Source organism: Erpetoichthys calabaricus, chromosome 8 (assembly GCF_900747795.2).
Source record: "Erpetoichthys calabaricus chromosome 8, fErpCal1.3, whole genome shotgun sequence".
NCBI classification, from domain to species: Eukaryota; Metazoa; Chordata; class Cladistia; order Polypteriformes; family Polypteridae; genus Erpetoichthys; species Erpetoichthys calabaricus.
In genome coordinates, this window is record NC_041401.2 from 29,261,417 (window position 1) to 29,284,045 (window position 22,629).

Sequence of the window (22,629 nt, forward strand, 5' to 3'; positions counted from 1 at the left end):
GGATTTTATTGGGATTTCTGTTTTACCCTGTTGTCCACTGAAGGAATGAACACAAAAATGATGAAATACCAGACTTTACAAGTGTTCATATACTTCAACCCCTAATAGTTGGTACAGGCAGATTTGGCCCAGATCATAGTATTTCAGGGTATGTTGTTGCTTTTTTCCATCTGGTCACCATAGGTTTAGTCTATTCTTCTTGACAACATCTCTAAGACTCCTTCAAATTTGATAATAACCTTTGGTGAACTGATAATTTCACCTCCTACCACATATTCTTGATTTGACCAAGTATTAGTAATTATTAAAATATATGTATATAAATTGATACATCACCATTGTAGACTCATTGCAACCTACAATCTACATAAGCAGAAATGTCTTCACCCTAGGTTCAATTGTACTTCAGGAGCAGAAAATTACCAAAGTATTAATAAAAAGGATTCCAAATTTAAAAAAATGAAAACTTTTCATATGGCATTTTAAGCAATACTGATGGCAGTTAGAGGAAGCCTGTTACTATGGAAACAAAGCTAAAAAAACACACAACAGAGTAAAGTGAAAAGCCTCCTCTGCAGTGGCTGAAAATAGAAATTGAAAAATGAAAGTGTTAAATAGAGAATGATGGATCACAGTAAGTTGTTAGACACATAATTATAGGCTATAAATTTATTCTTTAAAGTAACTTTTCATCTGTCTTCTCCCACCTCTCTCTTCACTTTGTCATTCAATGATAGGACCTTACTAAAACATGCAGCCTGGGTTCAAATTGAAAAGTACAGACAATGGCATTCATTTGGTCCAGTGGTGCAGTCAGACTTTTATATATATATATATATATATATATATATATATATATATATATAGTATAAATATATATATTGTAAGAAGAGGCCCTATATTGCTCTTGACCTGACACAGATTGGACACGGGAGGCACGTGTAAAATTAACAAACTTTTATTTTTCTTCATCTGTGGGCTACACCTTCCCCGTACCTACAGACACAACACAGTCCCAAGCACTAAGCACACAAGTAAGCAAAGCACTCTTCTTCTCTCCCTCTCTGGCACCACCATTCCTCCCAGGCAACCTTTCCCTCCTCCACCCGACTCTGGCCACTGAGTGGTGGTCGCTGGCTCCTTTTATAGTTCACTCGGAAGTGCTCCAGGTGCTTGATCACTGAGTTCTGGCTGCACTTCCAGGTGTGATGGACAGGCTGCCGACACGGGCTCAGGAGTCCCAAACACAGCACCCCCTGGCGGTGCCTGCGGGACCCAACAGGACTGCACCCAACTCCAATTTCCATGGAGCCCTGTGGGAAACCGAGGCACTGCTCCAACCCAGGGGGGCGGCCATCTAACGTCCAGGGGGAGGTATTGCACTGTCCAAGGCTGCTCCTCCTGAACATAGTGTGCAGGGGTGACCCCCGGCCACCTGCCACAATATATATATATATATATATATATATATATATATATATATATATATATATATATATATATATCTTTATATATAATCTTCATTTGGATCGTGATCTTTGTTTGTCTACGAATTCACTGCCTTGTGTGGTGTTCCTGCTGTGTTCAGTAGAGGGCAGTAGTGATGGAGGAGGAGAGGAAGTGAGGGGGAGGATTGTTGGATGAAGTTGGAGTGTGGTGATTAAAGAGGATTGAACTAAAGGAGACTACGTGCTGTTTGTACTGGCTGAATACACAACACCTTGGTTGTTACTTTTGTTTACAAACACTGTCGATAGCACTCTTTGTGTTTAGATCTGGCGTCGACACCGTGCTTTGTGTTTAGATCTGGCGTCGACACCCGCTTCGTTGTCGAGACTGTGGTTTTTTGTATTTCTATCGACCGTCGTTGGCAGCACTTCGTCCAAATCGAATGTTTACCCACTTCTTGGAGTTGGCAGTTAGAGTATATAAGTCGGGCACACTTCTGTGATTTTCCATCAGTTGGCATTTGGAGTTCAAGAAAGAAGCATTCGTTTTTCCTTACTCTTTGGATTGCCACAAAGCAACCTGCGAGATTGGAGAAAGGTCGAGAAGAGATCGTGAGAGGAACCGACAGCGTCATGAAAACGAGATGGACTGTGAACAGAGAGAAGCAGAAATGCTCCTCCACCACCACATAATTACTATTCGGACAGTGATTCCGAGTAGACCGTTCCTATCGAATCAATGTCCAAGGGTTTTGTTTTGTAATTTTTTTTCCTGCACATGGCTAGTATATATATATATATATACATATATATATATATATATATATATATATATATATATATATATAGGTATATAAAAATGAAGAAGATGTATACAGTTTGAAATTTCCTTCCAAATCTCCTCTTAGGTCTGTTTTTTCTGTTTTTCTGTTATCCACACTGGTGTCTATTTCCTGAAGAAATTATTGTAAAATGCACTTTTAGCAGAACTTCTTCATAACTTGAACTTTACATACTGAAATATAAAACTCACAGTCCTATCTGCCTTTTTAACTGCTTTCAGATAATGAAATGACTTAGGCTTTCTCTCTAGCTCTAAAAAAGCCTTGTGCACATCTCAGTAACACCATTAATATTCCTTTAATTATAATTATTAGATTTTGATATTTACTGTATCTCTTTTTATATTCTGTTCAAACTGGAATTCAGTCCTAATCCATATATAGAGATTTAATTTATTACAGTAGGTAGAAATCAATCAGGCATGCAGAAACCTTGACAACCTTTAAAAAAATTCTGGATGAGATATTTGGACATGTCCTGCGGTGGGTTGGCACCCTGCCCAGGATTGGTTCCTGCCCTGTGTTGGCTGGGATTGGCTCCAGCAGACCCCCGTGACCCTGTGTTTGGATTCAGCGGGTTGGAAAATGGATGGATGGATGGATATTTGGACATCTTAGCTATTAGGTAAACAAACAAGTCTGCTGGACTGAATGGTCTCCTCTCATTTGTCAAATTTCTTATGTTCTTATGAATCACCTCACTTTGTGTATTGTATAGCTTATCAAGTCCTACTTTCACATCCCTTAATTGAGAATTGCACCCTCACCCTATAACCTACTGATTTCCATATAGATCAAATGTTGTATGCATCTATACCCCATGCTCTGAATCATTTCTGCTTTTCTGTTAGTTTTATAATTATTCTACTGTGAGATGCCAAATGAATGCTGTTGGAACATCAAAGCAGGTGATACATGTGCTCTGCTACTATTTGATCTTTTTGTTGCTTCTTCATAAGTCTTCAGCAAATTAGTCACTATCCTCTGCACTCTTGTGCTGACTCCTATTATTTTTTTCATGTAATGAATGTCACCAGTCTTGTAATTTTCTATGTTGCCTCCTTTTATAAATAGATGTGAGCTGACCTTCTGTCTTTGAAAATTTGTATATGTTTTAGTAGTGATGATGATGATTATTATTAACTGGCATCCTGCCAAGAGTTTTCTCCTGCCTTCTGCCCGATGCTGATGGATTTGATTCTAGATTGCCGCCACCATGTAAAAAAAAGCAGGATCAAATAAATTAGAAAAAGTACGAATGACATAACATTCAGGTGTATTCAGGGCCTAAGTTAACTGATTGGAAGGTTGGTGTATTTTACATTTTTTAGTTACTTTATCAAAGAGTTAGTTATCACATTTTTGTTTTCGTAATAATTTTTAACAAAAAGTCATATTAATATAAAATAGGCAATTACATAAATTAGTAGCCTAAAATGCTTGTGGTGGGTGAGTAGCTTTTACAGACAGCAAATTCCAACTCAGGTGATGGTATTAATGGTGCTATTGTTAGCTGTGGAGGGTCTGTGCCTAACCATAGTTAAAATTATTTAAACATAATATTTTTAAAAGAAGTACCTCTTAAAATCTGTGGTGAAATCACAAGGTGAAACTGTTAACTGTTCCTGACCAGTATGGAGAGCAGGTCTGGAGCTTTGCTGATAAATTATTGTCTCAGAGAAATATTCAATTATTATGTAATGTAAGGTTTTTTATTTAAAAAATATAAAAAATATTTTTTAATCACAAAAAGAAGCCTAAAAATAAAACCCAAATAACCACCCCAAACAAGTTTTTATTTCAGTAAATACAATCTATTCTTTTTTAACTATAGTAACAATACCATTCCACTCTGTTACCCACTAAATGCCAATTACCAACAGTAAAGTGAAATTACCAAAAGAAAATGACCAATACTAGCATAAAATCACAATCAATATCACTCCATTAAAGGAGAAATGTGACTGACACAAGTTCCCCATCTAGCTATTAATATTAGTAAAAACCCAATAATTCATAAAATTATCCAAATAACTAAGAATTTGAAAAGGAACTGATTTAATTTATAATAGTAATAACAAATGTGAAACTAATCTTAAAAAATGTAGATTTCAGTCTCAAGATACACAGAAGCAAAAGTGACTCTTCAGGTGCAGATAACCTGTAACCCCAACTCAGCCTTTGTCATAAATTTGCCGCTGATCAACTCTTTCAGCCCAGCACAAGCTGTAGTTTTACTCCGTCCTTGCTATTTGTGACACAATCAGCCTCAATATGCACCGTAGAAAGTGTGCACTACAACACAGCCCTTGTTGCATGCCATGTGGCTCCAACGTTCTGCTCGCATGTCAACTGAGGTCCCCTTTCTAAATACTCTGTATCAGTGCTCTGTATCAGTGCATGCTCCCGACCTCCTCCTCCTCCTCCTTACATAATTCCTTTCTTCTTCCGTTAATTTGTGGATACTTTTTTATCACTTTATTCTTCCATTCACTTCTAGGTAAGAGACTTTTTTTTAACATTTACATTTAACTAATCTCAAGCAGCAAGGAACAAGTGTGACAAATTTCAAAAAAATCAGTAGTGATGCTGCTGATCACGACTGGCTGATTTTAACCTCAAATGACTTGGTGGGTGATGGAAAAATACAGAAGTTTTGAAATTTGAAATTTATATTTGAGAATTTAGATATTTCAAATTTCAAAACTTCTACAGCGTACTCTATTTGAGATATCTTAATGAAAATTGAGCTATCACAACAAATTTCCCGAAGTAACAAGTGTGCCAGATTTCAACAAAATCAGTAGTGATGCTGCTCATCATGATTTTCACCTCAAATGACTCGATGGGTAATGGAAAAAATATTTTTTTCAGAATCTGCTTTTCTTGATTTTGTGGTAAGTTAGTTGTAGTGCTCCTTTTCAAAAGATTTGCGGTGTTTGAGAAATCGTACTTGTCATTTTCTGATTTCTCAAGGGAATGAGTTCAGACCATTTCATTTTGTCCTATAATTAAAAAAGAGACTCAGTGTCTGTGTGTGAGTGGTAAGTGACTTTGTATTTAGTACAGAATCTCAGAGTTTTCTTATTTTTTTAATTAGAGTAACACTGCTTAGTAAACAATAAGGTTTGTTAGTGTAAGAGACGAATGTGTTGATTTTAGGTGTACACTTGTTAAGCATCTTAGCCTGGTATCTTCTTGATAAACATGAACATTTTATTAGAGTTGTGACTTGTAATTATGACAAGAATTTATATTGTCTTTTATGGTATGTGTAAATATTTTGTTTATATGTTTTTATTGTAAAAAAGTATGTTTTAAGGTTATTTTATTTATTTTAGTATTTTTATGGTCACTGAACAATAAGCCCATTAAATTTCATTTTGTTCATTAAAAATGAACTGGTAACACCTGTGGCCTGCAGGAGCAAACACTCCTAAAAGTGAAGGAAAAGATATAATAATAAAAGGACTTATGTTTATATTTTAATGTTTTCAAGTATTTTAATTATTCATGATAGTTTTGTTAATGTTTGCAAAAACAAAATCTAAATACTGAAGCAGTAAATGTTATATTAGTAACCAACATCATTTTATATCAAATATATAAGATAATGTCACCTAAAAAACAAGTGGCAATTGTTGGAAGCTGATCTATCTATCTATCTATCTATCTATCTATCTATCTATCTATCTATCTATCTATCTATCTATCTATCTATCTATCTATCTATCTATCTATCTATCTATCTATCTAGTTTTTAAGCAAATGTTCTAGAAGGAGTCTCTTTGACTATTCTGTTCAACTGGTTGAGACTGCTGCAGAATCTGTGTATATATCTACCTGTAAGTATGTAAATGAGTGTTAATGAGTGCATGTGTGTGCACATGGTGTGTGTAATTAAACATTTATTTATTTAGATAGATAGATAGATAGATAGATAGATAGATAGATAGATAGATAGATAGATAGATAGATAGATAGATAGATAGATAGATAGATAGATAGATAGATAGATAGATAGATAGATAGATAGATAGATAGATAGATACTTTATTAATCCCAAGGGGAAATTCACATACTCCAGCAGCATCATACTGATACAAAAAAACAATATTAAAGAGTAATAAAAATGTAGGTTAAAGCAGACAATAACTTTGTATAATGTTAACGTTTACCCCCCCACCCTGGGTGGAATTGAAGAGTCGCATAGTTTGGGGGAGGAACGATCTCCTCAGTCTGTCAGTGTAACAGGACATTGACAGCAGTCTGTCGCTGAAGCTGCTCTTCTGTCTGGAGATGATACTGTTTAGTGGATGCAGTGGATTCTCCATGATTGACAGGAGCCTGCTGAGCGCCCGTCGCTCTGCCACGGATGTTAAACTGTCCAGCTCCATGCCTACAATAGAGCCTGCCTTCCTCACCAGTTTGTTCAGGCGTGAGGCGTCCTTCTTCTTAATGCTGCCTCCCCAGCACACCACTGAGTAAAAGAGGGCACTCGCATACACACATTATTTATTTGAAAGGTATATTTCAGTTCTATACATCTCTATTGATGTCTGGATCTGTCTTATTCAGCTCCACTTATCAGCACTTTAATACTGAAATTTTTCAAAGCATTTAATACCTAACCCATTATTTTAGTCCTTATCACATTTAATCAAATAGATTTTTATTTTCATTTCAGATACACAGAGGTAGAAATATTAGCAGTTCATTCTGCTGAGATAGAAACACTGCCCATTCAAAGTGGATTTTGCAAATGATGTCTCATACGGTTTGGACTTTTATGTTTTCCCTCATTTTCAACATCACTGATTCTTTCTGCTACTATATTTGCAGAGACTCACTAATAGACTTAAATGATGACTCAGCCTCACGAGAACAGAACAAGATGTTTTGCAACTCTACACGGTTTGTAAACCATTCCATCAGTATGCTGAAATTGGGTCCAGAAAAATCACAGATCTACTTTATGTGTTAAATTTAGTTTTACATATTATATTATGTCTAATTGAGTTCAGCCTCCTGACAGTTTCTGTTTTGATATACTATATTATATATGCAATTTTCTTTTCTTATGTCACTATAAAAGTTATCAGAATCCTTTATCCAAGGCAACCTAAAAGAAGTCATTATTCATGCAATGCAAATGAAGAGTAATTTGTTATTCTGTAATTTATTTTCTGATTAACATTCTATCAGCTTGCTTATTTTTTTTTTCTTTTGGCAGAGCTTAGAGATGCAGGATGGGAACGTGAATATCCAAAGGAATGTCCAAATGAATCAGCACAATCAGCCTTATCTCAGATAGCAAGAGGAGCTTCTGAAACAGAAAGTGATATCACATATGGAGAAGTTGAGCAGCGGCTGGACTTGCTACAAGACCAGCTGAACAGGTAATTACACTGACTCCGTAGTACCTTTTAGGACATGTGAATCGAGAAAGGAGAAAAATGAAGGTGAAACCCTGTCTCATCCAGTCTTTGAATAGCATGCTTTAGATAATGTATAGTCATAAAGCATCTTACACATATAAAGAAATGCATCATTTCTGAAGGAAAAGAAAAAAAATGACAAGAGACTAATCAAAAAGCAGTCAGAAGCAGAAACATGATTCAAAATAAATGTCAAGTAAATTGGCAAAAACAGAAGAAATTAGTGTCAGTCTTGGATACTGCTAAAATGTCCCTAGGAGGAAATATTCAAAAGTGAGGATGAAACAAGCAAAGAATATTTTCAAAAAAGCATTTCTCCTTTTTCCCTTGACTGCCTCTTTAAAAATATAAGACCTTTGAGGCCTGTCTTGTGAGCCTGAGAAATGTTCTGTTACAGTAAACACTGTAATAAATGTGACTTGCATGGACTGTAAGTGCATGACTACAGAAACACGTACACATATGACAATGCAGTCAGGATGACACAGTTTGGGCAGCAATGTGACATGAAGTTAGGCACAGGGCCACACAGTCTACATAGAGGTATCAAAGCTGTTCTACTGATGGCAGTAGATTACTTGGCATGTAAGTATTTTAAGATGATTGGTCTCACTGGTCACCCTCTGTTCTGCCTCCATCACTCTGACAATTGAGCTCTCCCTGAAAGTTGTCTCCTATAGATAGCAGTTAGTTCAGTGACTACAGAGAGCTATACATTTTTGACTGTATATATATATACTAGTGAAATACATGGATCTATGGTCCTAAAATAAAGGGCAAATAAAAACCAAGTTAAAGATAAGGAGCTCTTGATACTTCCTATGTTTTCAAAATAGTTGCTTCTTTCATTTCCACTTTAAGTTATAATGTATTTTATTTCTTCTGGTACCTCATCTATATCAAGTCGAACTTTTGTATTTTGGAACACGTTTTTTTTTATATTTAAACCTTGACTTAACCTTGCTCAACTGGAAGAATCCTAGCCCACCCATTATAACTCAATGGATAACTGGTACTATTTGAAATTGGAAAAAATATATTTCTCACTTAGAGGATCTGTTCAAAACTTTTTTAAAATATGGCAAGATCTAATTAATCAAATCTTAGAATAAGCATTTATATCGGGGGAAAAGGACATTCTTTTTCCTTTTTCTTTTTGTAGATCTGTTCATGTTGACTCACCTCTCTTTCTGTCATGTGGGGGTGAATAATGGTTTGTTAAGTTTGACATGAATGTATGAAATGTTGTTTTCTTCAATTAATGCCAATAAAAATAAAAAAAATGAAAAAGAAACAGCTTGACATTAATCATATCACTAATGCACCTTTGTAAGCAGTTGTTTTCCAAGAAACATTTATATAAAGATGCCAAAGCAATGCTTTGATATAGTCATCAGTTTCAATATTAGATGAGCTTCTTAATTGTCACTGTGCACTTCTTTCTATTTCTTATTCTTGTATTCTGTATCCAGGACTTTGTCTTGCACACCTATGAGCCATCGCATTTGTCTGCTGCTCAGTTGCTTGATATTCAGAGTTACTTCTTTCTTCTCTGCATGCTTCAGCGGCTTGACTTCTTATTCTTTCTTGTCTTTCATCACTTAGTTGCCTTGTGCAATTTGCTTGATGCTCAGCAAATGTTGCTTCTTTTCTTTTTCTTTCTGACATTATGGTGCTGATAACTTGTTTTTTTTATCACTTTTCCATAAACACATTAGCGCAGGTCAGTTTGTCATCCTTTATTTACTTTGAATAAAGTTCGAATCAGAGAATCAGAATATATTCGAACGTGTATTAAAATTTCTGTGTGCTACAAGTACACTTCCATATGGCCTATATAAGAACAGCAAGGATGCTTTTTATACATTTGCTCACTGTTGTTATTATTAATATTTTTACCATTCTTCTTTTGTTCAAGATATGCACATAAAGCATGGAATGTATATGACTCGTGTACAGTTGTTCAAAAAACATACAGGTCAAATTCCTTACAACGAAGTGCCAAGGACCTAAAAAATATTTTGTTGTAATGAAAATTAAAAGTAATGAGATTCTGTATTTGTCACTATAGTGCTTTCTTTAACTTGCGTCCAGGTGTTTGCAGTTATTTCAATAGCTTCTTTCACGTTAATTTTCATCTCCTCCTGTCTATAAGTTATGTTGACAAGAATTTTTCTCAGCATTTCCTTGCGATAATATACCTTCAGGGTGCAAATGATGCCCAAATCCAATGGCTGAAGCACTGCCGTGCAATTGGGAAGGAGGAACTCATCGTGAACATTATCTAAATGTGGTAGCATGCTGTGGGTAGCACAGTTATTAATCAGAAACAGAATTTTCCTTTTCATCTTCTTCATATTGTGATGTGTCTGAACTCTTTTGGGACCCCCATAATGGAATGACACGCCAAAAGTGCATCCTGAAGTGTGATTGCCGCGTCTGTGAAAGACTGCTTGTCCATTGCTGGGGCAACTGCAGGGTCACACCACTGCAGCGGAACGCCGAGGAAACAAATCCAAGCTGATTGCAGTCGTACTATAAGTACCTGTTGTCGATGGGTGATGCAAGGAACATTATAAATGCAGGGAATAGTATTACTTGGCCACTTAGCTGGCCATGACCCTGCCTGATTGCTGTGTCTGTGTATAGGAGAGTGGTAGATTCCACTACAATAAATAACTGTGCTGTTCCTGTTTCAAGCTGAATAAAGCTGGTTTTGCTAAAGTACTGAGACTCAGCCTCATGTTTTGGGGTGCGAGACAGAGACTCACGTGTCACAATATCCTTGTCAAGTTGTCACAGCCAGTTCCCCAAAATGTCTTGAGTCATCCAAGTTTGCTGGTTCGCTTTATACTCGCAGGGAAGGTATGTCACGTGCTTAAAACACAGAGGATTGGTCAACTTGCCAATGATGAGAGGAATAACTTTGTGGCTGCCAGTTGAATTGCAGCAAAACAGAGCTGTCAACCTTTGTTTAGATTTTTTTCCTCCTTGGCATGGATCACACATTTGAGTGCTAAAGTGTGATGTGGTAGCAGCTGATAGAAGACTCCAGTCTCATCACCATTGTAGATGTCTTCAGGCTCATAAGCTGAAGAGATTTTCCTGATTTCACCTGCACGCCATTTGTTTGCTTTTTCAGTTGGAACTGCAGATTCTTCTCCACATATTGCTTTGGCTGCAATTCCAAGACAATCCCGAAAGCAAATTAGTCAACCCCAGCTGGCAGTAAAATCTTCGTTGCCCAAGGAGATAGACAGTGACTTTGCCTTTTCTTGAATGAGTGGCCCACAAATAGGAATGTTTCTTGAGCAAGGTTCACTGAACCACATAAAAACTGATTTTTCAACATCTTCAAATACAGCAGTTCGCATAAGTTTGTGCTGAAGCCTAAGGTTTGCAACCAGAGATTTTGCTTCTATTTTTGCTCTGTCTTTCAAGAAAGTTGATGGTGAAATTCCAAATTCACTGGCAACATCTTTTTTCTTTTTGTCGGAATCGAGAACTGCAAAAATTTCAAGTTATTTTCTAATGTGAACAGTTGTCGTTCTTTCGTATCTACCTTTTCTATAGGAATGTGACAATGAGTTAAATTCCAATGGATGTTCTTCAAATGCTGAAAAGCAATAAGCAAAAGGTATCACTGAAAACCACAGAAAACAACCACAGCAAAAAAAACAGTACAAGGAAAATTCAAAGAAAGAGAACAATTTTCAATGTTTCTGTTCGGGGATTGTTACGCACAACTGAACTGAAACCACAGAACTAACTGCTCTGTGGATGATTCATTCAGGCATTTCAAGGTCTTTTGGGCACTTCATTGTAATGAAAGTTTATGCTGAATGTATTTCATAGTAACAAGATTTTTATAGACTCTGTCTTATGGGGAAAATGCCTTGTTGTAGTGAAACTTTCATTGTAACGATATTCGTTGTAACAGAATTTGACCTATATATGAAACCAGGTGAGGCTTGTGAGAACACAATTCTCAAATGAGGGATTCTTCACACTCAAAAAGTGATGTAATAATTATACTGTATAATAAGTGTAATCAAAGCGAAAGTTGATCGGTGGCATATCATGCTGTCTCTTTCTGCCTGTAAGGTACATAAGAAACCCAAATGGTCCGTGTTTGCTCAAATGCATTAAATGCATTCATTACTCAATTTTTGTTGTTCCCAGTTTGGCTTCCTTTTGCTCTGAGTCCAGAAGACATATCTGTCTAATTTTTACATAAATTGAGGTATTATAAGTCCTTACATGTCTCACAATTGAAATAACTGAATGTACTAAATGTTCAGTTTCCTAATAATTATTTTTCTGTCTATCAAGAAAGTACTAAAGGAACAAACAATATGAACACAATTTTAGAATACAAGAATCATAAGATACATTTAGTTATGTGCCTGTATGAAGAAAACAAGGCTGGTGAAGGGTAAATAGGGTCCGTGGGACCTGACTTGGAAAATTGGCTTGGCAGATGGTCAAGGAATAATAAATGGGTGTTATGCTCTTGAAGCACTGAAATGGTGCAGGACTTGAAGGAAAGCAAATAAAGTCCCAAAATATCTCCAAAAATGCCCACTACAGGAGGAAACTGCCAAACCTGGCTAGTAATAATAACGTAGAGTATAACTAAAAAAGATTTATTCTTCACAAAAAAGCTCTGCTTACAAGAAGCTCCATGGAACACAAAAGGCAAAAAGGAATTGCCTGAAGAGGCAAAGGTAGTTCTAGGTGAACAAAGTCCCAACGCGAAATACAGAGAGTGGTCAAGAACAGAGCAAAAAAGGTCAAACAGATCAAGAGAAATTGAAAAGAAACACTCACCAAGCTCCCAAATGCCTATGAATGAACCTCAAGCTACTGTGGGATACTCTCCACTTTTTTAAGGTTGAGCGCTGTATCTTGTGGTGATGGGCAGGTGGTCCGGCCTCTGGAAGTCCCACCCACAAAACACAAGGACAGGGAACATAACACAATACAGTATGACATAAGAAAATTAAATAATTAACACTGGTAAAAAAAGACTGTGGACAAAATAAGCTTAAACCAGCATTTATTTGTACTCCAGCCATGGAGTGAAGCTCTGGCTGAAGCATAACATAAACCCCTCGCCAAGGGTGGCTTCCAGACCTCAGTCTGAGTAAAGTGTATGTATCAGTCTCCCGTGGGAACAGCACAAAGAGGAGACTTAATCCTTGAATGGCAGATGGGGTGAGAAGGTCACTTCCTGGTGGTCCCTGCAAGTCAAGTGAAACAGACGGATAACATTCTGGTGGTCCCAACAGGGCAATAAACAGACACACCATCTCCTGGTGGTTGCAGCAGGGCAAACAAGAAGGTGCACCACCACTTCTTGGTGCTCAAGGAAGGGCAAGCAAGAAAAGCACATCACCTCCTAGTGGTCATGGCAGAGCAAGCAAGAAAGACAGACCATCGCCTGGTAGCCCCAGCATAGCAAGTGAGAAAAGAAGACCACCTCTTCGTAGTCAAAGCAGGGCAAGCAAGTCATCACCACCTACTGGTAGGCCCAGCAGGGCAAATGAGAAAGGCATACTACCTCCAGGTGGTCCCCACAGAGCAGGTGAGACAGACAAACCACTTCTTGGTAGTTCCAGCAGGACTGATGAGTGGATACTACCTCCTGGTGGTCCCAGCAAGCATCAGACAGCCAAGTGTATCTCAACTGGGACAGCTAGGCAACTTAGAGCAGGGGAACTAAAATGTTTAAGCTAAGAGGTGAGTTGTTGTTTATAGCACTCAACTCTAATGTTTCTGATCCCTTTAACTGTAACTCGGATGTGTCCCCTTCTGGAATCACAAGCAACAACTTGAATGTGCCCCTAACTGGGGTCATGGGCAGCAATTCAAGTGTGCCCCTTAGAAGGTCATTTGTAGCAACTCGGGTGTGCCCCCTCCTATATTCTCTGTTCTGGAGGGACAGGAACCTTTCACGTGAGCTGTCTGGACTGCTCTCTATTGTTTGCAGGAAGCCTCCATTCTCTATTTGAGGGTATCTTGCAGGAAATCCACAGTTTACCCATAATGGCAAGTATGGACGTTCTCTGATCACTGATGGGATTTCTGTCTTTCTTTGGTCCTTGCATATTGTGTACTGTAACCCTGTGACTTCCATTTGTAAGGGTACAGGCATTAAAGCGAACTCATAGAGCTTTTGAGGACAAAGGGTGTGCTGAGTAACAGTACTGACAGGGGGTGTGATCCCCGGACTATTGGTAGCCTGTGAGTATGTCCCAGGTGGTCCATGGGTGGACCTTGTCAACTTTTTTAGCCCCTTATCAGTAAGATGTTTCTTCTAAGACACTGACCACAGAGCACCTTGTGTACCTTTGTTGCTGATGATAAAATATTCTGCTTTACTTGTATCCCATTCTAGTTCTGTACTCCGAGCCAGCATTGTAGCACATAGAGTAACAATACAAGAATTAGTCTTCAACACCGAAAGAGCATGAGGTGGACTGCAACTTTGACTGAGTTCTGTTTGTGCTGTGTTTTCTGTTGTCTTTCCTAGGACACCTTTCCAAAAGCATAACAGTGAAAGTAACATAGGCACTTAAAGTAAATTAATGAGGTAACAGTCAGAATCTATGATAACGAGAGGCAGTTGTCCATAGGTGGTCCTCCATATTTCTGAATTTGACAAAGTGGTCCTTGGTCCAAAACATGCTGAGAATCACTGCATTTTCAGTTGTAGACAGTTTATCGTAATCAGAAGCTTGCTGTCACTCAGATCAGGTTAACAAGGCCACCATTACTCTTTGTAAATCAAAATTTTAAGAACACTTCAGTTTGCTGATGCTGTTAGAGTTACTTGAACCCACTTCAGAAATTTTATTGGAATATTCCAGAATGCCGGTAATCACCACAAATGAACATTCAGCTAGGCTTTTGAGGAAGAAAATGTAACTGTCTTGCCATTTTCACACCAAAATGAAAGACTGGCAATTTTAAGAGTGCCCACGCACATCTCCAGCCAATGCCAGCAAAATTTCACTAATATTTCTGCAAGCATCCTTTCACTGCAACTTGGCAGATATTATATGACAACAAATGAGAAATGGTCTGTTTAAGTTGAGAACAGCTTTTATATTTTTTAATTTCAAACATTCTTAAACTAGCGAGAACTATTATGATTGCTATGAAAGCATTTGATAAGGTACCACATGAGAGGTTGGACATCAAACTTAAAGAAGTGGGAGTTGTTGTGGATGGGTACAAAATTTGCTCAGACACAGGAAGCAGAGGGTTATGGTTCAAGGAACATTAACAGAATTAGGTGATGTAAGAGTGGTGTCTCCTAGTACTAGGGCTGCTACTATTTTTAATATATATAAATGATTTGGATAAGAATAGAAGTATTAGGCTGGTTAAGTTTACACATGATACCTAGCTAAGTGGTTTGGCAGATAATCAACAATCCATTGAATCATTACAGAGGGACTTGGACAGCACACAGGCATTGGGCAGATCTGTGGCAGATGAGATTAAAAGCAAGTAAATGTAAAGTATTACACATCAGAAGTAAAAATGTTAGATTTGAATATGCAATGCAAGGTCTGAAAATTGAAAGTACACTTTATGAGAAGGATTTAAGAATTGTAGTGGAGTCGACACTATCAACTGCCAGACAATGTTCAGAAGCCATTTAGAAGGCTAACAGAATGTCAGGTTATATAGCGCCCTGATGTGTGGAGTACAAGTCACAGGAAGTTCTGCTCAAACTTTATAACATACTGGTGAGGCCTCATCTGGAGTACTGTGTGCAGTTTTGCTCTCAGGGCTACAAAAAGGCCATAGCAGTGTAGAGACACTGAATAGCCAACATTTGTTATTAAATCCTATGCCCATATATAAACCTTCATGAAACTGACCAGAAATTCAGCCAAACATGATCATTTTCTTGTGCTTTATAATGTTTAGTCCTTCATGTGCAGTGAAGTACAGTAAGTATTTTTTTCATTCCCAAACTTAGCCACCAGTAATTCGCTGTAGGAACACTGGCCACTGCATCACCCAATCACAATGTTTCAACTGTCACTAATAAAGAGCAGAATTGAAACTAAACTGACATTTTATTAATACTAAGGGGCTTTGCCACCTGCTCGCTTCGCTCGAAAATCCCCCGACATGCGCAACGCGCCAGCCACTTCGTGTCTCTGCTGCTTGCGTATGTAGATTTCACTTTCACTAAACAACAAATCTTTTAATTGTCACGGATATGCCTCTTCATTGGGATAAAACACTACTTTTCCCTGATGGCAACATAAATTAGATGATCTACAAGTCTCCAACTTAAAGTTTAAATCCGAACAATAAATTCGATCTCTTTTCTCTCTTCCGTTATTTCACTGAGTAATAATTTCCGGTTGTTTGCCTAATGTGATCTTTACTATCATTTTTTTGAGACTTTTGAATTTTAGTACTTTTATTATCTCTAACTTGCTCTGCATGTGTATTGCGCCAAAGTTTTTGAATTCTTTATGACGTTCTGTCATCTACTCTTTATCTTTTATTTCTGGCCCCGGGCGTGGTTAAATCTCTTGGCACAAAGTCTCGTCTCACGGGACATGAAAGTGTCTCTCTGAAAAAGTCACATCTCATCCCAGGCTAAAAAGTCTTGTCTCATCCCAGGATTTTTTTGTTATAATAGAGAGATGTTTCTTTTACCGGATTGCATGCAGCACACTCTTTTCTGCTTAGCTGTGCAACTGAAGGCTGCAAAGTAGCAGCCTACCAGTATGTGTGCTTCTTGTTTTACACCCAGTACTGCTGGGATAATAATTTATGCAGGTGCTTATACTTCTACAGAAAGTGTATTGTGTTAGTTTACTCATTACAGAAAGTAATGCATGTTACATCTAACACATCACTCTACTGTCCGTTCAGCTCATCAAAATAAATATAATGATTTTTTTGAAAAGACTAAGACCGATTATTTCAACCAGGAGAAGGAATAATGCAATCACTTGCATATTTGCCTCAGGAAATTGATCTTTGTGGACGCTTCCACTCTTTTTTACCCTTGGCTGCTGGAAGCATCTGTGAAGCTAAGGGAGTGTAAATGACATGTGCAAACTACAACATCCTTAACCAAAACAGTTTACAGGGTTGACATGGCCAAATAACTGGGTAGAGATCAATCATCTGGTCTCTCTAGCAATGATAAGGATTTACAATGGGTTTCTGTGAATAACCAGGTTATTAAGGTGTATGTAAATATACTCAGTGAGTCATTTTACATCTAATTAAGTTGTTTTGTCTTTTTTTGTCATTTTCTTCATTCAGTAAAGCACAGCAGTGTGATTTGTACATTTGTAAGGCATTTACATATATTTGTATTTTTGCTATTGCTTTAAATGCTTAACTCTCTTTTGCCTTTTAGTTTGCCTTTTTTATATTTAATTTGCTCACTTGATTGTATCCTATAATGACAGTTAACACAAGTAGAGCAGACATTTGGGCAAACGACACTGAATGTTGACAGGGTGCAGATACTTCAATGTCAGGCTCCATTAGTCCATTACTAAATAATGGATAACCAGAACATCTGGAAAAGCACAATGAAAACTGTAAGAATGATGAGAATCATTAAAAAATAAGTAAAAAAAAATACACTAAAATATACCCATGGAACATATGTAAATGCTTGTTACATTTTAATAGAAATTCACCAAACTTAGTTTTACATTTTCTACATTGACCCCAAAACATTCGGAACTGGAACATAACAGCATGCTTAATTAGGCTAAGAGTCCAATTAAAACAGAACTTGGTTGGAACAGAAATGAACAGACACATAAGTGTCCCGAGGACTGAATTTGACAACCACTGGTTTACACAATACGGGGCTGCACAGTTGCAAAGTAATTAGCGCTGCTGCCTCGTAGATAGATAGATAGATAGATAGATAGATAGATAGATAGATAGATAGATAGATAGATAGATAGATAGATAGATAGATAGATAGATAGATAGATAGATAGATAGATAGATAGATAGATAGATAGATAGATAGATAGATAGATAGATAGATAGATAGATAGATTCTGGTGGACTGGTGGAGTCCTGGTGGAGTCTGTTCATTCTCCTCTCACATCCCCAAGCTGGTGCAGATTAGGTGATTGATGATTACATATTGACTGGTTGTGAGTGTAAGCACGAGGCTAGTTACTCTGTACAGTCTGAGTTCCTGCTTTGAGCCCAGTCCTGACGGACTCAAACCCCTGTGACCCTGAAGTGGTTAAATGGGTATGAGGTTGTGATGTCATTTAAATTATCTATACAGTATATATATATAAAAGGCAGCTGTAGTTAAAACCGTTGTGTTCAGTGCCCCAGCTTTGTTGCAGCAAGTATGGACAAGACCTGATATAAGGCACACTGAAACAGTGTTTTCATAAAATGTATATGTTTGGTTGTTTGTACATCTACATTCATGCCATGTTGTACAAATGTGCCAGATGCTACTTCAGGTACATGGCTGCAGCCAGAGATTTAGAAAATGCTACTGGGGCTCCCTACCCACAGCATTAAGCCTGCATAATGCCTCACTGTGCCTACAACTGCCAAGTCAGAAGTTTTCTTTCATTTTAATTTTCTTTTTTTTTAATCATTCTGGTGTGTATTCAGACTATAGTGTATATATAAATACATATCTACTCCCTATATATAAATAGATTAACTAGATTCTGCAATGTTTTCATGCAGCACTCAATTTTTCTTCAAAACCATACATCATATAGTATACATCCATATATCATTTTTTTCATCTTCATTAGGAGAATACAACAATAATACTCTCATGTCAATGAAAACAATTATAATGTGAATACGTCCAAAAACATACATTATATACACCTGCTCTGCTAAGAACAGTACAGTATTGGTAGATGTTGTATGTTAGCAGTCAATAAGCCATGCTGGTGGCGCAATGGCTGTCTCACTGTAAGGAAATTGTAAGTTTGTGTCCGGGATGCTCCCTGCATGAAATATTGTTAAAGTTGTTTTTTTTTTTTGTTTGTTCATCTAACAAAAAATTCCACCAGGCACTGATCATAAGCCACCAATGCCGGGTTGGGTTGCCATAAGCAGTCAAGGGGGCACACCTCTAGTATATCTTTCTTTCTTTTTTTCTTTCTTTAAGGAGCTTCTGTAAAAAAAGAAAGTTCCAGTTATTTATTGAAGTCCAGAAAAAAAAACAAAGGTTGTCTGAACAAAATCCCGTCTGGCACTTGTTTAAGAGAAAATCCTTTTTTTTCATTTTTATTTCATCTTTAGTTTGGTTACTACTGCCAAGTGCTGCTTTATAGCCACAATCAGATTAAGCCATAAAGCAGTAAGCCTGACGTATGCACTTTGCAGAAAAAGAGAGCAAGCGAGAGACGGGGAGAAAGAAAAACAAGCTCAGAAATTAATCTCAACCTTCCTATGGGTGCAGAAGCAAGCATTTTCCTGGGTGAGTGCCAGGCTGTTCACATGAGTAAAGTATTGTGCCTCTTATTCCCTAGGTGTGGTGTGTTTGCCATCCTCCTTGTGTTGTTTTTAGTGCTTTCCAGTCTTAGACTGTGCAACCTCTTCTGTGCTGCACATGCCCCTGCTGTCTTGTCAGTCACTTATTGTAAGCCTTTTCAAGGTAATCGTTTATTAAATAGTTGAATCACCTCCTTGATCAAGGGAGTGCTAATCACTCTGGCACTCAGGTTTTCCCTCAAGTCCTCAGTCTCCTCCTTTTTCTACTTATTACCATATTCCGCTATGAACTAAAGAACTACTTTAATGCATGATATTCCATTTCTGTACCTTTGTTTGCCCCTACTTACCCCATTAATTAGATATTTTGATTATTTTATGTAGCACCTGTTGATGTGATGGTGATCTCCAAGTGCTTTACAGAGTCTAACTATATTCTGTCCTTACTACTTTAATAAAGGGCACTTAACTGGCTTTAAAGATCCAAAGCGAAAATGTCACTAAAGTGCCTCACACAGTTAACAGTAGTAATCTTGAGTACGTTTTGCTGCAAAGGACAAACATACTAACTGAATAAATTGATTCCTTGGTGCCAGAATCAGCTCTGTGTCTCAACAACCCTTTACTTGGAAAAAAACAGGGTCATAAAAAGCATGATCTTGGCATTTGTGTTTTGAAAGGCAAGACTAGAGTCCATTCTTTCCCTTTTGCCGAATCTAGTGACCTATACAATCTATAGCCTTAGCCACTAACACATGAAAAGCCATTTCTCTGGAGTCTTATGGCCAACCTTTTGCTTTTCTCAGGATGTCCTATTATTGCTACTGTACAACTCTTGTTTTTCTCAGTGGCTTAGCCTCTCCTATGTGCTCCACTTAAAGAACAATATGATGCACACACCTGCAGGTGCTAATGAGGTTAATTGGCCCCCAACTGTCTGCATGCTATACATTATAAACCAGAGGGATGCCACTGGGTACTCTTGAGAGTGAGCCTGAGACAATACATCATTGAATGCCTTTCTAGAATCATCATTAATCTCAGTAGTCACAGTCCTACTTAATCTAATTCAGGGTCGCAGGTGGCTCTTCCTGACAGGTCTGGGTGCAAGGAAAGAACAAAATCTGGACAGGGCACCACTTCATCACAGGGACTCCTGCCTAGCTCAAACACGGTACTGCATTGTGCTTTGAGAAGCAAATTATGTGAATAAAAAGCAAAAACAAATAATGTAGTAAAATACAGAGGAGTGTATTTAAATGACTTGTGGTTCCTGTTTTGTGCCCATTGCTACCGGAGCAGGTTTTGGCCTTTTGCAAACCCAATATTAGAATGACCAGGTTCAGAAAATCAATGAATGGAGTGACAATACAACAAAAACAAAACACAATAATTGAAATGGAGTTGAATCTTTTCAGTTTAATAGAATACTTCACCAAAAAATGAGATAGAAAGTTTCTAATATAACAAGGAAAACAACAAACAATATCAAAATGTCAATGAAAAACTCTCACATTACTCGTGTCACATTAATCCACACGTCAAGACATTCAGTCATATGCTTGCAACATTACAAGTAGATGTATTTTTACTAAAATTTTGTTAATACTTGCAGCGTTAATATTTGTAGTGCACCATCTATTGGAATGTTTTTGTAATATATGTAGTATTAAAATGCATTTCATTTGTCAGTCCAGCAAATAACACATCACAAACATTTGTAGTAATAAAATGCATTACTGAAAATGTTTGGGACACGCCATTAGTTGGAATGACAAATGTAATGCATGTGTCTCTGTTATATGCCATTTGGTATGTATATGCCATATACTGTATATGTTATATGCCATTTGGGATTCGTAAAAGCTGTGTTAATGTTTATGATTTGCTATCTGTTGGAATGAGAAATGCAATGCATTTTATTACTACGTACAAGTGAGACACAATCTGTTGAAATGATAGAGACAAAGCAGCTAGACAGATACACAAAGACACAGGCACTTATCCTTTTATTAAGGTGAATTGTTAATCGTTAGTAAACCAATTCCAGCAAAAACTCTTGCAAATGAAAATGCAACATGCTCAGATGTGAACGAACATTTGAACTGAGGACTCAACTCCCATTAATACATTTATGTTCATACTGGAGAGCCACAACTGGAGTACCTCACGATTATTTAGCGGCAGGCTACAAAACTACACGTGTCAACTGACCTTCTGCTTGTTGAATTATCTCAGATATGTACAAGTCTGAGTCCAGTTCTCTTCCTGAGTTCCAAGACCAATAAATGAAGTGGGCTTTCAATTCCAATGCTCATTTGCATCACACCACGTTTCATTTTCACTCATGACGGTGTTGTCCAGAAGTGATTTATTTAACAATAAGTTAGTAAAAATATGTTGTGAGCATATGGCTGGATGACTTGGCATGTGGATTATACAACACGAGTGATGCAAGTGCCTTGTGTTGTAAGTCTCATCGCAGTGAACTTACTGTAAGTATTTTTATTGCCTTTGTACCACCCCAATAACTATGTACATGGAGTTCATGCAATACAATGCTACTATGGAGGAAAACATATTGTGTATAATGAAATTAGTATATGTCATCTTATCTCATCTTCTCAAACCACTTATCCTGGTGAGGGTCTTTGTAAACTGACCTTGTCTGACCTCTCAGCCCAAACCTGTTCACTTTCATTTATGTTAGGTAGAATGCCCAGAGGGGACTGGGTGGTCTCGTGGCCTGGAACCCCTGCAGATTTTATTTTTTTCTCCAGCCTTCTGGAGTTTTTTTTTTGTTTGTTTTTTCTGTCCACCCTGGCCATCGAACCTTACTCTTTTTCTATGTTAACTAATGTTGTCTTATTTTAATTTCTTATTTTGTCTTTTATTTTTCTTTTCTTCATTATGTAAAGCACTTTGAGCTACTTTTTGTATGAAAATGTGCTATATAAATAAATGTTGTTGTTGTTGTTGTAAGAGAGAACATACCAGTAGCACAAAATAGAAGAAGTCATGCTAAGTGTTTTTAAAATGGGCTGAGCATTGCTAATATTCTACTACATAAATCAAAGGTAATACAATGCAATACACCAGCAAAGTCAAAGATTTAAAACATAAACAAATGTCAGTTAATGGTAGTTAATGAAGCCGTGTTTATTACCTTGAGAGGATGAAAAATGTCATACTGTTTTGTGACTCAAGGCTTTGAGTTAAACTTTGTTTTAATTGAAAGAGGTGTGGGAGGAAGAACTGCAATTGACTTCATCAGGATTTTTAATTGTCTCTTAACAATCTTTAAACACTTCGTTCAGAGCTTCGTCAATAGCTGACTGGACCAGCGCCAAACCGACGCAAAAACGCCTCACACAATGTCTGAAGTGTGCGATTTGTTCAATTTATCCT

General features: G+C 37.4%; 1 protein-coding gene across 3 annotated transcripts in view; it reads left to right on the top strand.

Annotated features, from left to right (window-relative positions):
- The window catches only part of LOC114655421 (potassium voltage-gated channel subfamily H member 7-like), a 431,541-nt gene that overhangs the window by 393,532 nt on the left and 15,380 nt on the right, over positions 1–22,629 (top strand). For all 3 annotated transcript variants that reach the window (XM_051931419.1, XM_028806393.2, XM_051931420.1), the window contains one exon: positions 7,524–7,689. In XM_051931419.1, the coding sequence (XP_051787379.1) occupies positions 7,524–7,689 (166 nt within the window). The remainder of the gene's footprint in view (positions 1–7,523; positions 7,690–22,629) is intronic.